Genomic DNA, 25,346 nt, shown 5'->3' with positions numbered 1-25,346 from the left:
TTGGTGGGGTTAATTTGCATATAGTCGCTCTGATTGGCTGGTGGGCATGGCTTAAGGTGTAGTGAAGGTATGGTCAATTTGCATGTTTGTCTTTTATTAGTGTAGATGGTGATCAGTGATAGTGACGGTGGTGGTGGTGATGATGATGATGATGATGATGATGATGATGATGGTGATGATGATGATGAGTGTCTGTGTTAGTGGAAGCAATGTAAATAGCAATGGTAGTCAAAATATGTAACAACCAGTGTGCCATAAGCATCAGGCAGTCAGAATCATGTAAACCAGAACAGACCCCACTCCTGGATGTCCTGACTGAATGTAACTGGGCTTTGATTCGACACTGGATAGCCACTATGGACGACTTGACAAACATCAGGAGAGGCAGTTGGTTAGTTTTGTTTCCTTGCTCCACAGTTTCCAGGGATGGTGAGTCCTTTTGAGAATTGATTGAAAAAGTTGCTTTTGGTGAGCTGGATTAGTTGAAGAACTGGCATTGTGACTTCTGTATATGATTGGCTTTTAATGAATTTAGGGCAAATAATTCATTTCTCTCCATAAGTGTAAAAAGTGTTTTGTTCCTATCCTCCTTAGGAATGGATACAAGCTAAATGTGAGAGCTGAAATTAGGAAGGTCTTCAGTACATTCCGAGGTCTCCCATTGGGAGGGAAATTTTGGAGACTGATGTTTTGGAAGAGAGCCTTACCTTCTCCTCTCTCCATCTATGTCTGATTTTACCTACAACTATTAGATGAAAACAAGTGAAATTCTATGTGACCATTTTTGACCTACCGAAATGTCAATTTAATGTGGTCCGAATCTAACATTGGTTGAGCTTCAATTGTGACTCCAGCTACTGTTCTGGAAAATGGGAAGAGATGGATAGGCTGAACCTCTTTGATTTGTGCTGATTCTTGTTTTCATGAGAGGCAGTGGAGTGCAGTGTCAGAGAGATCTGGGTCTAAATCTGGCTCCATCAAATACTAACTTGGTTCTCTCTGGCCTCTCTCTCTTTTTTGCTATGTTGAGTTTAGGTGAGTTAGCTACAGAGTTTCCTAATTCATAAAAGTAACTCAGTAGTTTCTCTTCTCTCCTTTCCTTCATCTGACTAGTGGCACAATCTGTGGGCATTCACAGTTAATTTGTTATAATATTTATTATAACCTGTGAAAATCAGTTGCATTCAAGAGCATGGAAAACTAGATACATTTTTAAAACTATTCTTCTGGAGATTTTAACTTGAAAAAACAGCAACACACATATTAACAAAAGATTGACTCAGTTATTAAAATTCTATGGCTTTCAATGCCAGTTTATTAAGTTACAGCTATTAAATACATCAATACATACATTTCATTCACAGAGATTGGAATAGACACAGTAGTGTCTGAAGACATGGGCTGTATACCAGTGAAGTACGTATCCAATGACATACAATATGCAGTTTACTTTGAGAGTGTGACGTTTTAACATAAAACATAAAATCAATGAAAGCACATGGGGCTTATCACTAAAACCACACAAACATGTACATTTGTTTAATCTCTACACCCCTGAAACAAAAGAGGGGAAAGTTACACATTGGAATGACTTTAAGAATAAAATCATTTGATTACGTTCAGCTACTTTATTTACTCAAAACTGTGTGTCTCCTTCCTCCTGAATTTATGCACCATGAGAGTGGTACTTGCCTGTCGTGTTTTCTCTTGTCTTGTCTCTCTAGCCTCTTTGTAAGTGCTACTATGTGAATGATAAAAAAAAAAGAACTGATTCATGTATGAAATGGAAAGACTGCTGGGCTGGCAGTTAGGAGGTATGGATTCTAGTCTCAACACTGCTACTAGCTACTGTCTGGCATTGGGCTGTTTGTAGCATCTTTCTGAGCCCGAAGACATCCTTAAAATGATGTAATTTAGAGCAGATAAACTCTAATGATTGCATCAGTTCTAAAACTCCATGACAATCTCTATTGGCCAAGATCTCAGAGTTACTTTGTGTTGGATACTCTCCAAACGAGTGGGAAATGGCACCTACTTCCAGGCTGGAAGCCACTGAACTCCACAAGGCCTCCCAGGTTCTTAATGAGCAAATAGAACACACAGAAGTTAAACAATGGCATAGTCATAGATTTTGGGGAAAACATCCCAGATAACATTTGGTTCAATCCCTCCTCCTCCCTCAATGAAATGGCTTCTATAAAACCCTTGAGCTAAGCCCTTTGCTTGAATATCTCCAGGGACTGAGAAGTCACTACTAGTATCTGGGGATATTCTGGTTTGGGATAGAAAATTTCTTTGGTTATCAAGCCATAAATGGAGACCCTGTAACTGCAACTCAGTCGCCCCAACGCCTTCCTCCAGAAACACGTAGAAGTAGTCTCCTCTTTCCTTCTACATCATCCCATTATCTCCTTCCAGTTTCTCTGCCTGTCATTAGAATGAATGCTATTTTATTTGCTAAGAGCAGATGGTAATTGGATGTGCCTAGTCTTCTGACTCAGATTCACGAAGATGGTATTCTAGCTCTAGATCTGCCATTAACTCCTTGTGTGGCCTGACAAGTAACTTCAGTCTTGGCTGGTATGGTCTTTTCTTCTTAAAGTGGAGTGATGTAAGGAGTTGGGGGCAAATGTGTCTCAGAGCTTGGGAAGTTGTAACTATGGTTGTCGGAGTGGGGCAGGGCACAGATGTGACTGCTCTGCCCCATACTCTGTCACCACTGGAGCAAAAGGACTCGGGGGTTAACAGTCCACTGCTTTCTCCTCAGGCCCAGCTGCCAATGTGATGTAATAGCTGTTAATATCCAGGCTAGTGATACACACTTAAATAAACATTCTGCTAAAAATGGCAAAACACTTCCAGGACTCTGGGTCCTAAGAGAGCAAGAAATCTTAGAACAAGAGGGTTCTGCATGTGTTTTGCAAGGTGTGGCGTATAAACTACTCTGTCCTGAAGAATTAATCCCCAGTGTCACAATCATGGAAACACAACTGGGAAAGGACTTGGGAAATACCTCGCAAGGGAACTTTGTGCACAGGGAGCTGGTTGAACTTTTATAACCCAGCGGAGTTATTGACAAGCACAGAAGTGGAATTTCCTCTGGGGGTGATGTAGCTTTAATTGAAATGGAGCCAAGGGCTTTGGCATGCCTGTTACTGAACTGAACCAGACACTTTTCAGGATGTGAAAGGTGCATCTTTTCATATTCTGTAGCCTAGTTAAGAGTCAGAAATTTTAGTACCTTAAACAATTCTGTTCTCTCACATAGATCTAAACCAGGGGTCCTCAAACTACGGCCCGCGGGCCACATGCAAATACAAATATTGTATTTGTTCCCGTTTTGTTTTTTTACTTCAAAATACGATATGTGCAGTGTGCATAGGAATTTGTTCATAGTTTTTTTAAAACTATAGTCCAGCCCTCCAACGGTCTGAGGGACAGTGAACTGGCCCCCTGTTTAAAAACTTTGAGGACCCCTGAGCTAAACCATGCTAGGGTCCTAATGCTGGTGACCCCATGCATTTTGATCATGACTCCTGGATTTGCTGAGGGACACATGCACCTCTGGGTCATCCATAAAGTTCTAGTATTTTCAAGAATGTTGCTGGCCAAACTTGATAATAACCTCTCTCCACATTTGGCTTTGATAATGGATGCCACTATAGAAAACAGTAACTTTGTCTTCTCCCCTTTTATTTATGGAAATCTGTCCTTGGGTAGCTATTTAAAAAATCACTTATTGTATACACAAATCATGTTGTTAATGATCATCCTTCACTAAATGGCACCCATTTTCATAATGAGAAAATATCCATGTGCCTAAAGTTAGCTAATTAATTAGCTAATACAACCAAAATAAATTAACAGATCTACAGACAATGGAAGTACTAAGCAGTTAGAATGAACACATCGGAGACTAAAATAATTAATCTTTGTGTCTCCAGGATGAGTGGGTACTCAGTATATGTTTGTGGAATTGATTTGAAGTCAGCCTTTTGCGAGACACTGAACCAGCAAAGCACTTTCCCTCTAAATTAACCATTTTCTGAAGCATGTACGCATATTCTTTCGGAACATTCTGGCCCTTCGAATGCACTCCCTGTACTCCTTTTTAGGGGAATATCACATGGTCTTAAAAAGCATCTCCCACTTGATTTTAAAAACAAGGGCACAAATATTTGCCATGGAAATAATGCCTAGGACTCGAGTCCTACTAGGAATGTTTGACTGAGCCTTTCTGACCAGTAAAAGCTGTATCATAGGACATTTAATAAATTCAATCATGAAAACTTGAGCACAATACATTCTTCAATAAATGGGCTTAGGATGGGAGCAAAATAAATATGTGGTAGGATCTTTCCAAAGCTTCAAGTCTTTTAGGATAGTAGGAAATTCCAATTTCTTGAATAAACTTCCAAATCCACCAGCTGCCCAATGGAACAGTGGGCGGGTTTGAAGACCCTGGGCACAGGGGCCTTTCTAGTGGAGAAGAGGAGTAGGCCACCCTGGCCTCCTTCATGCAAATTCTTGCCCATTCCCCAGGTCACTTGGTGCTCTAATGCAGATGCAGACGGAGCATTTTATTTTCTTAATGGGGTATTAGTTCTGATCGTGGAGCCAGTGAGAGTCATTGATGAAACATTCGTGATCCACCCATAAATGTTGTACCAGGAGTCGATTGAGGAAACATTCACTAATCAAGCTGGCTTTATAGTTACTGAGAAACCTCTCCGTTCTGCTTTAAGGAAAGGGTAATTCCTCCATCTGAGATGCCCTTTCTCCGAGGCCATCTGTCGTCCGCCCACCTTCTTTCAGAACTCACTTCCTTCATGAAGATGCTTCTGAACCAGGTGGAGGTGACCACTCCCTTGTCCGTGCTCCTACTGAGCCCTGTGCTCATTGTTTTGAGAAGCTGAAGGCTTTGGAGCCTTAACCTCCCAACTGAGAAATGGAATTTTTGTTTAATTATAACTCAACAAATATTGGTCAAGTACTGCTGCACCAATCATTGTGCTCAGGAGCCCCGTCACACCCCTCTGTCCTCTGTAGTCTCCTGGCAACAAAGGGAAGAGTTGATTTTGGTGCCAGGTTTGCTTCCAGACCCATTGTGAGATCTCCTCCATAGGGAGCATTTATAATAGAGTCTGAAGTGCCATGTCACACTGCCATGCTCCCACATGACACTGACATGCTCTCCTACTTCACAGAAAGCTCAAAGTTAACAAGTTTCATCCCCATGGACTCATTTGATACTGGGAAGCAAGTTGGTGGATTCTTGCTTTACAGACAAGCCTCAATGTCCAGCCTCTCCTCCAGGGAAGAAGTCTTAGCTAAGCTGATTAGCTAATTGCATATTTAAATCCCTTAGACTATTTTAAGAGAAAAATACCCACATAACACTCTGAGGTTGTGAATCAAAATTCAAAGCGGATCTGGGTTAACTTTTCCAGATTTGGAGATTGACCCTTCCCCCCCAAGAGAATAAGTCCATTGTCTCCTGACACCAATCAGGTTTGTTGTACAGTTGGTATAATTAGCTAGAAATCTGTCTTCAAGTTTCTTGAGTTACCTAATCAGCTGGACAGCTTACATAGTCAGGAGCGCCCCAGAAATCTTGCTGTCAGATGATATGTTTTTTAGGTTTGGAGTTAGTCCTTGGTGCATGTTGGGACACATTTGACCAGGAGCCATCTAGTGACATTCATATAAGTTTTTAGTAGAATCTGACTTGTTCATAGTGTCTTCTGGGTAAAGATAATGCCCAGAACATAACAGGTGCTCAAGAAAACTGTGGTGAATAAATGCTATTGTTGTATTTTTGATATGCATGTGGAACTCATACTTGCTTATTTTGATGCCTGTGTACAAAATAATGGGAAAGGTAGTAGTTTCTCTTATTTGCCATAGATAGTATCATGAAAATCAATTTCTTTTTTTGAGAACAGTCATGAAAAATAGCAGTTTCTTTCTTCTTTCTTTCTTTTCTTTCTTTCTATGAAACTATGTATTTGGGGAAACTGATTAAGGATTTCTTCTCTGAAAGGTTTACACTGTTTTCTAGGTCTTTGGATTTTATTCAAGGCTCTTGAACTGAAGTGAATGCTTCATAATCAAACTGAACAGCAACTGAGCCCACTGGTGACAACTGTGTAGTAGGAAGCTGTAGAAATGTTCTGAGTGAATCATCCATTCATTTGGTAATGAGTGTACTAATGTTCAGAAATTCACCAATCTTCTAGGCAACCATGGTAATATGTCTGCCTTTTTTCTCGCTTTTTCCAATTTTTGTATTCTCATCAGTAAGGCATATAAAGTGTGGGCTTTTGGGCCCTACATTTCATAGCTAAACCATTGTCTCTGTGGAACGCTTCAAGAAAGCCCCTGGTTATAATTACATATGAATGAAGAAAATTAGGAACTAGGAGGAGAGGACCTTTACACAGTGACATCTGCCTTACCCCTATAGCAAGAAGGCTCCAAAGAAGGTTTTATCTTCTTTTGTGTAGTCCACCAAAGAGATGTCACTGACGTTCACCATCAGCTTGTCCCCTTCTTGCAAGGAGAACATGGCTCCTAGATAAATGGGTTGGAACCAGTTGCTACCTATTTCACACACTGTCTTGGTCCCCATTAGGAGCTGAGTGGGTTCGGGGTAGTTCTCTGTTACCTTCGTGATGACCACAATGATGATGTTTGGCTTGTTTGCTCGGCTCCCTTTGCTGCTTTCACCACATTTGGATGTGAAACCTCGGAATGTGATCTGGGAGTAAACAAAATAGTCTCCTGACTCTGGGATCACCAGGAATTTATTGGTGTAGTTCATCCGGTTCTTGGTGAAGGCCAAGCCAAGTTCATGTTCCCAGTCCAGAACTGGGAACTGATTATTCAAGGGCTGTGTGGACATTTGTCTCACAACTGCAGAGACAAGAGAGAGGTTTAATTTGCTTGTGTTGGAACTCATGGACTTTGCAAAATATGTCTCATTATTTTTAAATTTATTTTTATTGTTGACAGTATTACAGATGTCCCCCATTTCCCCCCCTCTATCCCCCTCCACCTGGCCCCCGTCTCACCCCAGGCCTTCACTGCACTATTGTCTGTGTCCATGGACGATGCATATATGTATATACGTTCTTTGGTTAATCTCTTCCCATCACCATCCCCATCCCTACCCCATGCCCATCCCCTCCCCTCACCCCTGCCACCTGCCCTCTGAGATCTGTCAGTCTGTTCTTTGTCGCTCTCTTTTAACACTGTGGTCCAAAACCACATGAAACACAGATAGTAATAAGAAATGTATAAGCAGGGCAAATATTGGAACCAGAAATCAAGGATATTTTGGAAATGCTTCTCCAATATTGACAGAGCCAAACTATAAGCCAATGTAATTGACTTGAGGAGTGGAAGGGATCAGGGCTCTGGGCTCTGTGGGCCCCATTTCAATCCGGACTCTACAACTCTAGGTTATTAATCAACCAAGTAGGTTCCTCCTCTCTGACTCTCAATTTCCTGTGTGTGAATTGGAGATAAAGCTCCCTCATAGTCTTGTTCTGAAGGTCAAGTGAATGAAAGAGACATGGACATTTTTATCTTGATGACCGGATACAGCATTATTCAATACATATTTATTTTCTTTCTCCAAATAAACTAGCATCTTTCATTTCGATAGATTAAAAAATAAGCCAATTTCATTTTAATGTATTTTTTAATTCTCACCCAAAGACATGTTTTGATTGATTTTGAGAGAGAGAGAGAGAGAAACAGAGAAACATCAATCTGAGAGAATCAATCAACCGGTTGTCTCCCATATGTGCCCTGACTGGGAATTGAACTTGTCACCTTTTGGTATATGGGATGATGCTCCAACCAACTGAGCCATCTGGCCTGTCAAGCCTATTTCATTTTATATATTTTATATGTTTTTATGTTTGCATTATTTATATGTATACATCATGGAGAACATATGAATGAATACTTTCATGCAATATATACCTGTAGCAGAAAAAAATGAATAGAATCAAACAGATTTCAAATAGGATAATCGGCAATAAACTAATACTTTACAGTGAAAATAAAAACACATTTTAATTTCCTACAGCTACTTTTGAAACCCTTAGTAATCACCATTATGTACTGTCAGCCACAGTTTTGGGACTGATTATGTTTAAAGAAGCACTTAGCAACCTTCACACCTGGTGGTTGACCGGAAACCTGGCTCCTGGATTTTCCTAAAACATCTTTCCCATTTCTGACTACGCTATGGTTTCTTTTGAAACTGTGATACATGTTCAGAATGTGTGTAGTCTCCCCTGGCCCCTCTACTAAGTGGCCTCTGGAGAGTTCTGTTGCTTCTTTGCAAAATCTGTGCAAGGCATTTTTATTAGTCACCTGTGATAGTCTCTACTCCTTCTTTGCAGTAGATTAAAAAAGAAAAAATTCCTCTCAAATGATACAAAAGCAAAAGTCATTAGTCTCTAGATACAGCAAATTCTGTTAAATTGGCATGCAATTAGCTCTGTCAACATAGCAGCAAGTAGGAAGTGTGGGTTGGAAGTATGTTGTATTGGAAACAGTGCAGTTCTGAGAGTCAGCTCATCCTAGTCATGTCACTTGGGCTAATATGCAGATCAAATAAATCATAGATGTAAAATGCCTACTGTGGTGTCTGAAATGTATTAGAAATTCAGTAGAGCCTAGATTCCTTCACCAATGTCAACTCCCCCAGTCAATATGGCATCTCCATACTCAATTTTTAGGGTTTTCCTGGCCAGCCTTTTCAATTTCACCCATTCTTATAAGCGAGTGGTAAGTGATGGCAACTTGGCATCTCCCTGGTCCTAATCCTTGTTCAGGACTCCCCACAAACAGCTTCCTCTTGAACAGATGTCTTGGGCCCAAGGATATCCCCCTGTGGATTGCATATTTTTCTTAGCGGTCAGGAGGCATATTTTTTTTATGATTTCTTTTTGACTCTGGTTTTTCAATGGGTTTTTAACATCTTTCTGCACTGCTGTGCTCTTTTTTCTTGAGTCATAGAGTTATATACAACTCCAGGTGTGAGATGCCAGGAATTTCCACACTAGACTTGCGGAACTGGCCATCTGGTGATATTACGAGATTGCTCTTAATCTATTCACATCAATGGGAATTCTTTGGAAATATCTTTCTGTAAATGTACAATAACTTCATTTTGCATAGGGCATAGATGGACTCGATATATTGGCAACTCAGGGTCATTCATCTTTGACCAGATATAGAATTATGAGAGTGTCAGAGTCTGAGGAAAACCAGTTTGGAATGACTGCATGAATGAAAGAGAGAAACAGTGGAGAAAGGAAGAGGGCTGATAGAATCTGAAAGAAAATACCCAAGAAACATGGGCTTTTGGGTCCCTCAAGGAAGGAAGACATCTGAAAGCCCTCGACTGAGAGGAGGAGTCTGTTACTAAAGGGGTGTCATTTCTAGTCTGAAACAATTTGAATGAGTTTAGGTAAACGCTGAAAGAAATCTCAGGCCCATGGCCTCCTGGAAAGAACACCGAGGAGAATTACCTGTCAGGTGTGCCCTTGGCTTATCTCCACCAGCTCTGGGAGGTGCATCTGTAAAGAAAGGAGAAAAATGCTTTGTATGAGTCAGAGGGTGACTGGAGTGAACACAACATTTTGGGAGTTGCATGATGCCTGCAACTGGAGAGAAATTATTCCTCTTCTCCAGCTTGGTCCAGTTCCCCTCTTTGGAAGTTTTTTTGTTGTTTTGTTTGTTTGTTTGTGTTTTTGTTTTTTGCAGTAACAGGGGAGACTCAGAAGAAAGTCTTAAACATAAATGAATCTTGGCTTCATGATTTTGGACAAGTTATCTAATCGATCTCAGACTTTGTTTTATCATCTCTAAGATGGGCACATTAATTTCTGCTGTGGATGGAGAGTGTTCAGAATTATTCCTGGCATATAATGGGTGCTCAATAAAGCTCACCTTGCCTCTTCTGTCCTCCTCCTGCTTCTGTGGGAGTGAATTGTTCTTTTGCCTTTTTCATGGTCCCTTTAACCATATCCACTGAGGTATCTAATGGCTTAAGAGAGTGGGGTGGAAACCACTCTGTAGCTGTATGACCTTGTCAGATCCCTTTCCCTTTCTGGTCCTCTGTTTCTCTATCAGCTAGCTCTCCAGAAGACCTCACTTTTTAGGGGTTTTAGAAATGATTATATTGGACAAGTTTGTTTTAACTGCAGTGGTAATGATAATATTATTGATGTTAAGAAGGAAAAAATCAGTGTATCATTTTGATGTGGTAGGCATTGTTCTATCTTTATGGGAATTAACTAATTTAATCTACACAAACCCTGTGGGTGGGTACTATCATAACCATTTTTATAGGTCAATAAAATAAGACAGAGATGGGTGAAATGATTTGCCCAAAGGCCATCAATCATAGGCCCTGCACTTAGCCATGGCATCATTTTGCCTTCTTAGTGGCTGGGGAGGCCCTTCACTTCTCCTCTGGGTTTGCATCCCTCTGATTCCCCTATATATTAAGAACTACTGGATATGTTCTTGTTCCCCACAAGAAAGGCATCAAATATGAATGAATATACTTACAAGCTCGCTGATGTGAAGGTCCAGATTCCTGTGCTTTTGGAGTCTGTTGGGAAAGAAAGATATGGTTCAGACCATCTGTGGTCCTTCTGACCCCAACATCCATACAGCTGTCGAAAGCATGGGTGGGATTAAGATGCTGCTGCTACCCCTCCTAGGCACTCTGAGATGAGGGAAATGGGGCAGAATATTTGGTCCATGGGAATCTTGCACCCAAGCTCCCCCCTTTTCTCCTCCAGTACTAATGACCTTTCTCTCTCCTATGCTTGTCTCAAAGGCCAACGTAAAGGTTCTGTCCTGAGAGTTTTTCCTGTTCTATTCTAGGGCACTCCAACATCTTGTCAATGGTTCTATTATTTTAACAAATAATGACACTTGCTTCATTTTCTTTTTTACACCACAATTTGGAAATTGAAACTATTTTTTAAAAAATGATACCAAAAAAGAAATAATCACTATGTTCTCCTTCTCAGTCTCTTTCTTGTTTCCTTGTAATGCATGATGACTTTTTCTTTTTCACTAAATTTTTTAAAAGTATATTTTATTGATTTCAGAGAGGAAGGGAGAAGGAGAGAGAGACAGAAGCATCAATGAGAGAGAAACATTGATTGGCTGCCTCCTGCACACCCCACACTGGGGATCGAGCCCACAACCCTGGCATGTGCCCTGACCTGGAATCGAACCATGACCTCTTGGTTCATAGATTGATGCTCAACCACTGAGCCATACTGGCTGGGTCATGATGTCTTTTTCTTCATTAAAATCCCAGTTTGTGAGCCATTTCAGAATCCACACGGTAATGGGAGAAGAACTGCTTTGGAGGCAGACAGACCTGGACTTGGATCCCAATTCCACCATTTATTAACAATATATTCGTGAGCAGGAAGACTCTTTTCTCCTCTGAGCTTTGCTGTCCTTATTTGTAAAATGGGAGTATTAACATCCATAGTCCTAGATAACTCCCAGGTTTGAGATAAGGATCAACTCAGATGAGCCAAATACACTAACAAAATAGAAACAGACTCATAGGTACAGAGAACAGACTGAGAGTGTCAGAGAGGAGTGAGGTTTGGAGCTGGGTGAAAAAGGTGAATGGATTAAGCAAAAACAAACAAACAAAACAACAACAACAAAATCACTCACACAAAAATCCCCTCAGACACAGACAACACTATGGTGATTACCAAGGGAAATGGGGGTGTGGGGAAGTAGAAGAGGGTAAAGGGGGGATAAATGGTGACAGTAAGAAACTTGACTTGGGGTGGTGAACACACAATACAATGTACAGATGGTGTGTTATAGAACTGTACACTTGAAATCTATCTCATTTTATTAAGCAATGTCATCCCAATAAATTCAATACATTAAAAAAAAAGAAAAGAAAATGTATTAGTGGAAAGAAGACATGGGAACGGAAGGAACCACCACTCACGTGCCAGAATAGAAAGCTCAGGAGCAAAACTAAGCTTTTTGCTTAGGAACAAGATTACCATCTTATATTTTACAATATTTCCAAAGAATCCTCTCTGATACGATTTTGACTCAACCCAGGGTCTTCTGATTTGGTTTTCGTAATTGCTCAGTCTCCACCAACTGTAATCCTCATGGATACTTGATCAGTTTTACATCTTAACATGCATACGTGGGTCTGAGTATACTCTGGTGAATGAGGACTTGTGTGTCTGTGTGAGTATGAGAGAAGATAGCTCCATTGGTGGGAAAGAGAGTTTTTGCACCTGTGTATCTAAAGTGGCTGTGATGTGGTGGTTTGTGCATGGCTGTCTCTACATGCATATATGTGGGGCCATGTGGGAGTAGCCATGCTCTATCTGAGGCTAGGCCTGTGAGCAGTTCTGTGATTCTGTTGGAACCCAGACTGTCAGGCTCTTTTTGCTTTCAAGCCACATGACCTAGCCTCTACTGGAAGCTCTCTTGAGGACAAAGATCTTGTCTTTGACAAACTGGTTTCATGGTCACTCCCTTTTCTCTGCTTCCTAATTCTATTAATGGTGCTACTACTGCTTTCCCTTAGTTACCAGGCCTAAAATTGGTTTCTTTCTTCTTCCACAAACCAAACTGTAATTTCTATTTTGCAGTTTTTCTCTTTCTTGAATCCACATAAGGCCTCATTGTACTGCTTGCCTGGATTCTTCCAAGAGCCTCCTACCAGATCTCTCCTGCATCCGTTTTATCCTTTTCCCTAACCCATCTCCTAGCCTGTCTTCAGAGGGCTTTTTCTAAAGCATCATATTATCTTGGAATTTAAAGTTCAAATTTACCATCCCAGTCCCAGAGGTGGGGGAATCAGGGGAAATTACCCCAGACCTGAGTCTTACAGGACCCACAGGTATTAATTAGTCTGGTGGTAAAAAGTGATAACCATTCCAGACCAGGCCAACGGCTGTGCAAGAGTAAGGAGGCCCAACAGCGCATGGGAGCAGTTGGGAAACTGCAAGGATTTCTGCCGCCAGATGAACACATTAGATACATTTGCATAGGGTCATGAGTACAGTGGTCTTTGAAAACCTATGCCCAATTGATGTGACTACTAACTGCATCAGTAACTTTGATGGGGTTGAGAGGTGGAGAAGCAGCCTAGAAATGAGCTTGTTTTATAGCCTGTTTCCTTAGTTGCTATTGACAGAGCTGCTAAAGAATCAGTCCTTTGGCAAGGCAGAAAACTGAAGGTGGGGTTCTCAGAGAGAATGAGGGAGAGCTTGGTTGCATCTCCTTGTGCCTGTTATGGTACTTTCCCTGACTGGCCTTCTTTGACTTATTCATTCTGCTAAGAAATCTCCTCCAACATCTGCTTATTTTTGGCTAAGCAACACCCAGCTAAGAGTTTGGAGCATCCCTTTTGGCTCATAGAACCCTTGTCATTTACATGTATTTGGGATGTGAGCACATTTTTCTGTTTGCTCTGATGGATTTCTATAACTTGGGAACACATTTTATTTTCATATATGGATGGATGTGTGTGCATTTTAGTGGCCTCAAAATGCCACTACATGTCTGGAGACTGTGATAGTTGGCAGGTGTTGAAGAACACAGCATCCCCAGAGTCCCCAAGAAGAACAGCAGCTGGGATTCTTTTCCTGAGAACAGCACGGAAAGCCTCCCGTTGCTGTTTCTCTTAGTAATGACTCTCTCATGAGAGGAAGATTATTGCAACAGAGCGAATGAAGAGGAGATTTGAGAGAAGAAATAGTAGTTTATTTGGGGAAAGCTTTGTGCATTTGAGTTGGTTGGCTCAATGCCTGGTCTCCAGATGGTTGTTGGTGACACCAGGCCAATAAAATGTCTATTGTTGCCCAAACCTGACTCATCTCCATTGCTTTTGGGTTCCCCTGGGGAACCCAGGAGATGGTGACTCCCGAAGGTCAGTGCAACATTGACTTCCAAATCTGTATAGACACAGTATTCAAGAGCACCCCAGGAGAATGTGATTTATTTCTCGTTCAAGGCCTTCACAAACCACTGGCTAGGAACCAGGATCCCATCTTAGTTCCCTTCCTCTCTCATTTATCACTCTCTAGGGATATTACTTATTTGACTGTTATTGCTTTTCTCTCTCCAGTAGAAGTCAAGTTGCATGCAGACAAGGACCTGGTCTGTCTGTCTTGCTTACCACTATATTCCTGGTGCCTCGGACAGTGCCTGGCACTCTCACTGGATTATCCATGTTGGGAAAATATGCTGGTGCTTGGGCATCAAAAAGACAAGCAGAAAAGAGAGCAGAGGATGGAGGAAGGCTCAGCTTTAGTGACTTCAGCCAAAAAACTAGGAAAGAGAACTTTTTATTTTAGAATGCATGCAAAGTTTTGAGTTTTTGTTTACATTTAAAAACTTTAATTATGTAGCAGTATGTAGCCAAAATCTTTCAGGACTGGGGCCTCTATGTGCTTTCATCAGGCTCTGCTTGGAGTATAGCTATGGCTCTAGAAATGTTTGTTGAAAGTTGGGAGCTTTGGTCAGAGTCAGAGCCAGGAAAGGCCAGTATGTCCAGTGTGTATGCCCATGGGCACACATGTTAATGAGGTAGGGGAAGCCTGCCGCCACCACCACCATTTATTAGCCTTGGCAAAGTACGCTGGCTTTTCACCCCATAGTTTCCATAGGTCGGGAATTTTCACTCTCATTTGGTTTTCTTTGTTTCTTCTAAAAAAAAAGTTTGTTTTGGTATGTTGAGTGGTAATCTCTAACTCAAACTAATCATGACCTATTACTATAGGTATTTTTGGGACTATTCTAATCCTTCAAATACGAGAGAAGGAGGATAGAGGAAAGGAGGAGACTGCTCTCTAGCTGAGTGCTTAATGGGTGCCAGGCCCCATGTTGGGCACTTATGTTTGTTCCTCATCTAATACTCCAGCTGCTCTCAAGGGAGTGTATCACCTTTAAAAAAATGTTTTTATTGGTTTCAGAGAGAGGAAGGGAGAGGGAGGGAGAGAAAAGAGAGAGAGAGAGAGACCAATAATGAGAGAGAATCATCGATCAGCTGCCCCCTGCATGCCCCTTATTGGGGATCGAGCCCGCAACCTGGGCATATGCTCTGACAGGGAATTGAACCTGGACCTTCCGGTTCATGGATCGATGCTCAACCACTGACCAACACCAGCCGGGCTGTATCACCTTTATATAATGAAGCCAAAGGTCAAAGAATAAGTGGAGGGTCTGGTATCTGGACCTTTAGACCAAGTACAAACCCTGGCACATATCAGGAGCCCCATAAATCTTAGCTGAGCACACACAATGGAAGACTGAACCTGAAGCAAGATGGCCTTTGAGATGATCTTGGCATTTACCGGAAAAAATCCCTTGAGTATATTTTAACTAATTACCTCTTTGGCCTTTCTCCCAGGTTTTGTAGTCACTGTATAGTATACTTAAAAACGGAAGAGATATCCATTGCTTGCCCTCATAAATGCCGCAGGTGGAAAGGTCTAAGTGTTTTATGACCCATAATATCCTCCCAGCACTTCTAGGGGAAATACACATATATTTGCCTTCTTGTCTCTCTCTCTTGCTTATCCCTGTACCTGCACAAGGATAAAACCAAGCTAGAAATATTTTATTCCAAAGCCTTTTCATTTCAGCATCTACTAAGATGGGCCGGGCTTTAATTTACAGGCAACATTCAGAGCAGTGTAGAGCAAAGAATATGGTGCTTGCAACAGAGCAAATGTGGAAAATCCCAAGTCTCTTATTTCCTGGTGGTCTGACTTTGGCATCTCACCTAACCTCAGTGAGGCTGTTTCCTTGTTCGACAGAGCAGACAATGGTTCTCCCCTCCCAGGACTGTGGTGATGGCTAAGAAAGACCACACACAGAAAGTGGATATCCGATTCGTTTCCTTCTTTCTTTGGGCTCAATAAATGCTTGTGGCATATGTTGTTGGTTCTGTAGAGCTTCCCTTGGGTTTCATCATTTCAGTGATTAACAGAAGCCACTCTGTGTCTCTCTATGACCGTGGCGGATTGGGATCCTCTGGAGCTCTGGAAGGCTTCCTCCTTCTCCCAACAGGAGAGGCTTCCTCAGTCCACTGTTTGCTCCTGGACATCTGCCCTCTCAGAATGCAAAGGGGTTGGATTTCAAAACCTAAGCTATTGCGGCTGTGAGGCCTCATTAAAGAGCCCAGGCTGGGAGATGACTTGTCATAGCCATTGTCCTGCTGCAGGCGGGCAGTGTGGGGTCTGTCAGGTGTGACTGCTGGGCACTTCCTGATGTGTGTGTTGACTTCAATAGATGAACAAATGGGTCCTAGAATCAATCCCCAGCTAGGAGCTGCCATGGGTATTTGGGATTCACACCCACAACTTGCTCTCGCTTCCCTTGCACTTGCACAGCTTGCCTCCACAACCTAGGGTTTCTCTGCCCTTTGCCCACAGACTGACCTTTGGAGTGGGTTGGGCTTCTCTTCCAGGCACATCAGGACCTCCTGAGGCTACAGTAGGACAACTGAGTGCAATTTGCAAAACACTTTTATCTCAACTCTTTGTTTCCTCTAGACAACACAGGGGATTATTATAACTGTGCTCACGCCAGCAGAAATAAAAGGTCTCACCCAAGGTGGAGCAGGTAGGGAAATAATGTCTGTTGAGCATTTTTATGGCAGTTGCTTTTTGGATATCTCCTTGCAGAATTCTCACACAGTGCTATGAAGACAGAGAGTACAAGGCTTAGAGAGCTCAGGTGCCTTGTGCATCCCTCCATCCCTCCCTCTATTCAACAAATACGTAATGAGTGACCTCTGTGTGCCAGGTGCAGTTAGGTGCTCTCCGGAGGAAAGAGACTAGTATTTATTGAGCACTTACTATGTGACGGGCACTTTTTAGGTATCATTGGTTAAAAACTCCTGGCTACCCCAGAAGGTGTAATTTGTTGGGCGTATATTTAGAGGCCAACTAGCATAGTGTTTAGGATGAATGTGTATGGTACAGTTGAATCCCAATGTCACACTCTAATTGTATGACTGGACACATGGCCTAATGTTTCCAAGCCTCGGTTTCATCATCTCTAAAATGGAGATAATAGAACTTTCCTCATTGTGTGACTGCAAGGATTGACTGAAAAGATGCATGTGATAATAACAGCAAACATGCATTGCATGTTTTTATACCAGACACCACGCTAAGGACTTTATAGATGTGATCTCATTGGTTATTCTTAAAACCCTAAATATGAAAAAACTTGGAATGGAATCTGGTGTATAATACATTACGTAAGACAACTGATGTGGTAAAGCCATGGCTTTCCTTTAAGTCCGTGTCACTCTGAAGCCTGAGCTGGCATCACTATGAGGTCCTGTTCTGGGACATGTATATATGGGAGGGAATGGGGGTACAGGGAACAAGGACCAAGAGCCTTGCAGGGATTTTCAGGAAGGCATGGAATTGAGATTGGAGGGAACCAAGGAGAACATGGGGAGAGTTTATGCAGATGTTTCTAGAAGTGGAACCTGGAAGGGAAGGACAGAGGCAGGGTGCTGGTAGGGAAATAATGTCTGTTGAGCATTTTTATTACAGTTGCTTTTTGGACATTTCCTTGCAGAAGCAACCCTGGGAATCAATGCCTTGTACAGCATCCCTATCAATTCATTGCCTTAGTGCTAAGTACCCACTGTGCGGCAGGCTCGGGCTGGGCATGTGGGGTGCATTCTGCCATGCCTGGGGTATAGTGTCTGGAGAGGATGGAGGCCTGACCTGTGGACCTATCCTGAGGACTGTGGGAGCCATTAAGGACCTAAAGAAGGCCTAAGCCATGGTCAAGTGCACCTGGGTCAAGAATAGATTGGAGTGTAGGTTGAGGATGCAAGACCAGGGTAGAGAAGGAGGCATGAAGATAGGTCACAAATGTCAGAGACTAAGAATAACCCTTCAACGCCCATACCTGCTCTATGACCTGGTGATGGCAGATTCCAGAACAGGTGGACAAGTTGCTCTCTATAATGTAATTTCCATGAACAGGGAAATTCCCTAGTTACCACTTACTAATCCCCCACCTTCTGCCAGACACTATATTTCTAATTATTCTCATTTCATACATAAAGAAGCTGAGGCCCAGAAAGGTTAGGTACCATGGCTCAGAAGTGGTTAGGTCGGAATTCAAACTGGGTTTGACCTTCTGGCCCATTATTTTTCTAAGATGCAAATCTACCTGACATTCTCCAGGAGTCTAAATATCGTAAAACATTATGCTGTCTATTTTTTTTTATAGGTAACAGACATTTTGTACATTGGGTATATGTTTAAAAATGTATCTGTCTTTCCCTTGTCGTCTAGCCACCCAGTTCCATCTCCTGGACAAGAGCAGAGTCACCGGTCTCTTTTGTCCTCTTCCTGGAACAGTCTGTGCATTTATGCACACATTCATAAATGTGAATATGTATTTCTTTTTCAGAAAATGAAGTGCTCTGTACTCTATCTGCTGTTTTGTCCTTTGCAAACCCCTTAACATCATATCTTAGAGAAATTTTCCATCCTTACATGTGGAGATGCCTCATTGAAAAAAAAAAAAAAAGAAAAAGATCATGGCAGTTGCAGGTTTCCATAGCATGGAAGGACCATGATTTATTTAATCAATGCTTTATTTATGGGCACATCACCTAAAGGCACTTATCCCAAACCTTTTCACACCTAATTTTGATTTCTGCTCTGCAACTTACCTAGTAATGAGTTTGTCATATTGAATCTTTCCTTACACAACCAACCCCAGAAGGAAGAGTCCACTTAAAACAATGATTTTAACTGTTTTTTGTTGCTGTTAATAAAAACTCCAAACATTTCTACAGTTGCTGTTCTTTTCCAATGTCTGATCTGAGGACTTAGCAAGAATGGAGTCAGTCCTATTTGCTGGTGGATGAGGCCAAGTGACTGTAGAAATAGAACCTAATTTTGGCTCTGTCCCCCCTGACCTACTCTATGACCCTGAACTTTTCTTTCCCATCTCTGATCCTTGGTTTCCTCAACTGTAAAACAAGGAGATAGGGCTAGATCAAGGGTCAGAAAACTTTTCTGTAAGGGCCACACAGTATATTAACTTGGCAGGTGATATAGTCATTGTCATGATTACCCAACTCTACTGTGTGGCTTAAGAACAGCCACAGACAGTATGTAAGTTAATGGGCGTGGGATAGGGTGCTGGTAGGGAAATAATGTCTGTTGAGCATCTTTATGGCAGTTGCTTTTTGAAAATGGGTAAGATTTGGCCTGGTCATAGTTGCTGACCCCAGGGCTAACGGCATTTCCATTTCTTAGTTTCTATCTATGGATCTGTGAAGAACTTTCCTCTTCTACTTAGGGGAAGGAAAGGGACAAACACCCATCCTAGTGTCCACATTGCTAGGCACTCACTGGGAGCCTTATGGAGATCACTTGGAATCCTCCTAGCACTTCCATCGGGTAGGTAATGTGGGAAAACTGAAACTCAGAGTGGTTGTATACTTGGCTCACTCTTCTCCTTTGGAGCCCCTTTGAGCCTCCTCTTCTCCAGCCTCAACTCTTTTTCAAGTTAGATTAGAAAAGATTCTTAGCAATGCCAACCTCCTGTGGCTGTTCCAAGGATGGACAGTGGAGGTGCCTTAGAGGAGTTCTGGTAGAGGGTGCAGCCAAGTAAAGAGAGGGAACAGAAGAACACTTTGAATACTGGCAACAGAGGAAGGCAGGGTGGCTGGAGGCCAGTGATGGGCTGGGGAGAGGAGAGAGAGGGTACTGGATGAGGCCACAGAGGCAGGCCCATGGCACAATCCAGTGAAAGTTCTCAAATGATCATTTTGGCTCATGTGTGGAGAATCAAGCCCTGGCTTGTCTTTACAGAGTTTCTTGTTTTACATGAGGGTGATCCATTCATTCATCTGTAAAAGGGGTGGATGGAAAGTGCTTTCCGTGATCACAGAGCTTCATTGTGAGTGGAGAGGGAGGCAACCTGGAAACCATGAGGACCTAGATTTGCCAACTCAGAGACCTAGCTTGGTCCCCTCCCAGCTTTGTGACATTGGGCACTCACACAGACTTTCCCACTTCAAGTTCCCCATCTGCCAAATGTGACTGCTCACCGCTTCACTGCATTTCTGGGTTGCTGTGAATGTTCAATGGGATCGTCTTTGTGAGAGCCCTCTGCAAATGTGAAGTGGGAGTTAAGATCATGTTATTGTTGTTGTTATCATTGGCTTATCCTCTGCTGGCTGTGAATGTATTGGAAGGACTGGGTGACCCTCCTCTCTTACTCCTCCTTGTGTTAGAGTTGATTGCCTAGGGCCTGGGGCATTATAAATCCTTTGAAGACCAGATAGCGCGCCCTCTCCCCCCCCTTTTTTTCAATGACCTGGGAGCTGTCTCTTTGAAATGTGAGGGGCAGCCTGAGACAGTGGAGGGGATCTTGGAGCTGCGGTCAGATGGTCTGGTTTGTAGCTGTAGGTTGTACAATCTTGTTACCTCCAATGGCCTGTGTTGTCTGATGTGCTTTTATCTTTAATGGAGTCTGTGGCCTGGGCCTCAGGAATAGTATTTTAGCCACCACTGGCTTCCTTCCCCTCTCCAGAAGCCTTTTCATGAACTACCTCTTCCTCCAAGGCTGGGCTAGGAGAACATCTGGAATTCCAGAGCACATAGCCTATTTCCTTGTCACACATCAGGCTCAGAGCTCCTTAAGGCCAAGATCAAGTTTTCTTGGTGTTTGGTGCTTGGCATAGAGTGACAATCACATCACTGTAACTGGGTGAGTATAGTTCTCCCCGTTGTCAAAGTACAAACTGTTCCTACACATGCCTTTCTTATTAGTGCTGTCAAAGTATGGATATTAGTATCCTCTTTTGGTAGAAAAGGAAACAGGCTGGGAGTCACATGCCTATTTCACATGGCCAGAGGTGGCTGAGCTGGCAATCAAACTCAGGTTTCTAAGAGCCACGACATTTCACTGCTACGTCCATGCCCACACAAGTTCGCTCAGTGACCTGGTTTTCCCTTCTTGAATCCCATCTATTTTTTTCAAAGGCAAATGTTCTTTTATTTATGTTAAGCTGAATATCAATTATTCCCTGGGCAACCACTTTTTGCTTAAATTAACAGTTAATTTCATGTTAATAAAACACAGACGGATCCCATCTTCTTTAGTCTCCTCTGAGCTTGTTATTGTTTGTTAGCCACTCTGGATCCACCCTTCTTGGCCCTCCCTGTGCCCTTGGAGGCTGACCTCAGGGCACACTTGCCCGCTAGGAGCAGAGTGGCCCCAGTTTCTCTCCCTCGTCCTCTTCCCTCCCTGCTGTTGGCAGACTTCTGGCTCCCCTTTATCCATACTGCAGGCAGGTTCCCCCTTCACGTTGTGTTCCCCTAAATCTCCTTCCTCCTTTTGCCCCTTCAGACCAAGGTTTGGGGACCTGCCTCCCTCTGTTGCTAATCCCCAGGATGCCTCCAGTCCTGGAGGTTTCCTTTAATCCATCTGCATCTCAGCATGTATACCCTTCTGTGAACCCATTTTCAGTTCTTTAAAACATTCTTTAAACTCTCTTCTTTGAGTGGGCCAGCTGTTTCTTATCAGGATCCCAGTTGCTGCGTGTGCACAGCCTCATCCCCATTTCCCTTCATCTTTCTTCTGACACACCAAGAGTTACATCTCCTGGCCAAACCACAGCTCCAAATGTCTTCGCATGGCTAGTCTCCAAGGAGATTGGTTTAACTATAACGGAAAGTAGTTTTAGCCTTTTCATCTCTTGCGTACCTACAATAGGGCAGACACTCAGCATCTTCCCTCATAGGCTTCCTGTCTAGCCACAGCTCCCATCTCAAACTTTCTTCCTGATGAGGCAAGCCATTGGCCCTCTCTGGATCGTGGCATTCCACCCGATGGCCTTCTAGATCAACAGAGGTTTTTTCTGGCTTCTGCCAACACAGGGGACCTCAGACATTGTTTTGGCAGAGGGAGTGTTTCCCTTCAGAAGGCAGGAGAGCGTAGGCTACTAGAGTCACCCAATGCCTCCAAAACAACAGTCTCTTTCTGGATAAAGATGGACAGCGTCCCAGAGTGTCAAGTGGATGCTGTAGTTTGGCTTCCCAGGAAATGGCACCATGGTGATCTTGGGGTCAAAGCTTGACCTCTCACGCCCTGCAGTGCTCCTCTAACATGAACAGCATTTCCAGTTGGCTTGCCTATGTCTACATTTTCTGAATGATGGCACGTGGCCTTGGATGCTGCTGCCTGAATCAGGCACAGTCTGTTTGCTGACCCTGGTGCGTGGTGAAAGTTATACCATGGCCATGGCTTGCTTTCTGTGTCTCTGCTTTGCAGTTGGCCAGCATTGCTTGGAAACCAGTTAAACCAATGGAAAAGCCTATGGAATGTAACACTTGAGACTGAAATTAAACCAGTCACCCACAGATTATGCAAGAGCATTTTTAAAAAGGGGCATTACTTGAAAGGCACATACTTCAGGCTTTAAGGTTTTTGATGTTCCTAGGTCAGTACTATAAGTTTCTGCCTTGACACCTGTATCCTCTCATTGTTCTCCATAAACACTATATATATTTTTGAGTAAGGTCCCCCCAAACCCTTTCCCTCCCCCAGCAAGACTGAATGATAGACAATCTGGCAAGCAGTTCTTTCTGGAACATTGAAAAAGAATTGTACTGAAGCCAAGCAAGGGGGTTGGTTATATAAATTATAGCACATACATATGTAGTAATATAATACAACCATCTATATCCTCATGCTGCTGTGAACTTATTAACAATAAATTTAATTATAACATATTAAGATACTCAAAACATTCCCATATTATTAAAAGATATGAAATTATGTATCCCCAAATGTTAACACTTTAGAGTGGTTACCTCTATGAGGTTATGGGTAAGGATAATTATCTTCTTTGCCTAATCTGTACTTTCTAACTTTTTTTAATAACCATGTGTTAAGTTATGCAATTTAAAGGGTATGTTGTATTTTTTTCAAAGAAAAGGAACATTCCCTACTTATCAGTGCATTGTGGTTAGAATTATCTAGAAATATGAGGCGTGAGGTTGTTCCCACACAAACATAAAAGGGGACAATTCATTCCCTGGGAATAATTAAGAACAAACACCCCCTCCACCCCTCCCTCACATTCTGCATTTCCTATGTATGTTGAGGCAAGGGAGGGAAGGAGGGTGATGGATCAGGGAGCCCTGCCCAGGGTTTCCTCAGCTTGCAGATGTATCCACACTGACCAGGGCTGTACAGGCTAAACTGCCTGTAGGGGTCTGCTGATCCCCAGGGAAGCTCCAGGTCTTGCTTACCTGGAACACACAGGCCTCTCCTTGGGTTCTGAGCTGGCCAACAAGCAGGTAGGCGGTGAGTCCTGCCAGGATGGGGAGTGACACCAGGCAACAGGTGAGAGCCCAGCCGGAGCTGCTGGCCCTGGCTGCCAGCCTAGCTCTGGCCTTGGGCCTGCAGCTGTCATCCTCGGGCAGCATTTCCACGCTGGCTGTCTCCCCAAAGCCCAGCCCCAGGTCCTCTGCCATGCTGTGGCTGGTCCCGGAGACAGAGCTGACTCCTCTTGTGCAGGAAGACCCCCCCATTAAATAGAACACCAGCTCTCACAGTGTGTGAATCAATCACTGCCTACTCCTCCCCCTGGCCTCTCCTCTCCCCTCCACAGCACACTGCGTCCCGCCCTGTTAGGGAATGCACCGCCTACAACAGAAACCAAAGTTTGGTTTAAGGAAAAAAAAAAAAAAAGAAGAAGAAGAAAGCTTCCCAAACATATTTATATACAGTGTGCTCATGTGCTCCTTCTCTCGCTGACAGAAGGAAGTCAGGAAAGTCCCTGGAGGAGGAGAAAAATAATTCATCAAGTCAGTGGGTGGGGCACATTACAATATACCTGTTTCTGTGGTGGAGGCCTGCCAGCTGTGCTAGTCTGAAGCGTGCTTCTGCTGGAAGTGAAAGTGAGGGATGGGGAGGTGTGGCCATGGCTTGCAGACTGGGAAATGGAAATCAGGTTTGCATCACCACTGCGCAAAGTGCTGCCAAGCCCTCCATCTGTTTTGAGCTTCATAGGAGCCCATTCCCATTTCGCAGATGAGAATACCGCAGTTCTGGAAGGTAAAGGCACGTGTCCTAGGTTATCCCGGGATTCAGGCAGAGGAGCGAGGAAGATGATCTAGTTCTTCTAAATCATGCTTTGGGGTTCTTGCCTCTAGCACACAACTCCCTGGGAAAGGAAAGTGTATTTCTAGTCTGTGTTTACCAATTGTCTAAGCAAAGAGTATGAGGTCACATTATTGACTGTCTGTGAGGAGAGGATATTGACTTCTACTCTCTGATTAGTGCTCAGCTGATTGAGCACCAGTGATAGGCCTTGCCCAGAGTTGGGTGTATATGGGGGCCATAACATATAATAAAGGTGAACATTTATTAAACCTTTGCTTTGTACTAGTGACTCTCTGAAGTGAGTTCAATGTATCAGTGAAATGATTCAATCCTAAGATAACCTTTTGATGCAGTAATGTTATTATTCCCATTTTGACAGTTAAGGAAATTGAAGCGTAGCGGGTAAGCAGTAAAGCTTGTATTGGGATCCAGGCAGGCTGACTCCATAGCTCCTAACCATTACACTACACTGCACTTGCTGCTGTATAGTGCATACACAGGGACACCTGCACCTGTCCTACCTAGTAGGGGTCACCCCTTCCATCTGCAGGAGGGGAAGGCTTCCTGGAGAAAGAGGTGGTGCTGGAATTAGACCTTGAAGCTTAGGGAGGTGGATATTGGAGAAGAGTAGGGGTTCCCCCCCCCCAAAAAAAAATGCAGAAAGAGGAAAGCTTAAGGATATCCTCTGGCATTTGGTGGAAACCAGTTAGGCTAGCACCTCCATTCAATTGCTTCTTCTCTTTATCTCACAGCCTAACTCCTTTAGGCTATTTGGAATGGCCTTTTATGACCTGGTCCCTGCCCACCATCACCCCTTCCTGATGTCCAGCATCATCTCTTACTACTTTCCCAAGTTGCCATTCCCTGCAGTGCACTGTGGGCCAGCTGCTCCGTTGCACATGCTGTTTCCTCCACTGTGAAAGCTTCCAGTCCTTTCTCTTCATATTATCACATGTCCCTATTTTTCAACTTCATGTAAAAAACTTTCCTGCTTCTTCTGGCCTCCAAGCTTGGGTGAGATGCTCATTTATGTTCTTACCCTATTATTGAATATTTTGCACTAGACTGTGGTTGATTATTTTTTCATGGCCGCTATGAAACCATCAGATCTAAGAGGGCAAGTACTTGATTAT

The 25,346-nt window shown here is 43.0% G+C and overlaps 1 protein-coding gene across 1 annotated transcript; it reads right to left on the bottom strand.

Annotated features, from left to right (window-relative positions):
* Positions 1 to 1,314: 1,314 nt before the first annotated feature.
* TNFSF15 (TNF superfamily member 15) lies at positions 1,315 to 23,715 on the bottom strand. The gene is made up of 4 exons (XM_059657859.1): positions 23,358 to 23,715; positions 10,597 to 10,639; positions 9,552 to 9,599; positions 1,315 to 6,915 (listed from the first exon to the last, which is right to left on the bottom strand). The coding sequence occupies exons 1-4, from the start codon at positions 23,637 to 23,639 to the stop codon at positions 6,461 to 6,463; spliced, it is 828 nt and encodes a 275-aa protein (XP_059513842.1). The 5' UTR covers positions 23,640 to 23,715; the 3' UTR covers positions 1,315 to 6,460.
* Between the last annotated feature and the right edge of the window lie 1,631 nt (positions 23,716 to 25,346).

The sequence above is a fragment of the Myotis daubentonii genome, chromosome 11 (genome assembly GCF_963259705.1).
Source record: "Myotis daubentonii chromosome 11, mMyoDau2.1, whole genome shotgun sequence".
In the NCBI taxonomy this organism is placed as follows: domain Eukaryota; kingdom Metazoa; phylum Chordata; class Mammalia; order Chiroptera; family Vespertilionidae; genus Myotis; species Myotis daubentonii.
This window is presented reverse-complemented; position numbering and strand designations above follow the sequence as displayed.

Coding starts and splice junctions, on each gene's coding strand:
- TNFSF15 (XM_059657859.1), bottom strand. CDS start 23,639: ATGGGGGGGTCTTCCTGCACAAGAGGAGTCAGCTCTGTCTCCGGGACC. Junction 9,600..10,596: donor ACCTTCACATCAGCGAGCTT/GTAAGTATATTC, acceptor CTTTCTTTACAG/ATGCACCTCCCAGAGCTGGT. Junction 6,916..9,551: donor GCCAAGGGCACACCTGACAG/GTAATTCTCCTC, acceptor TTGTCTCTGCAG/TTGTGAGACAAATGTCCACA.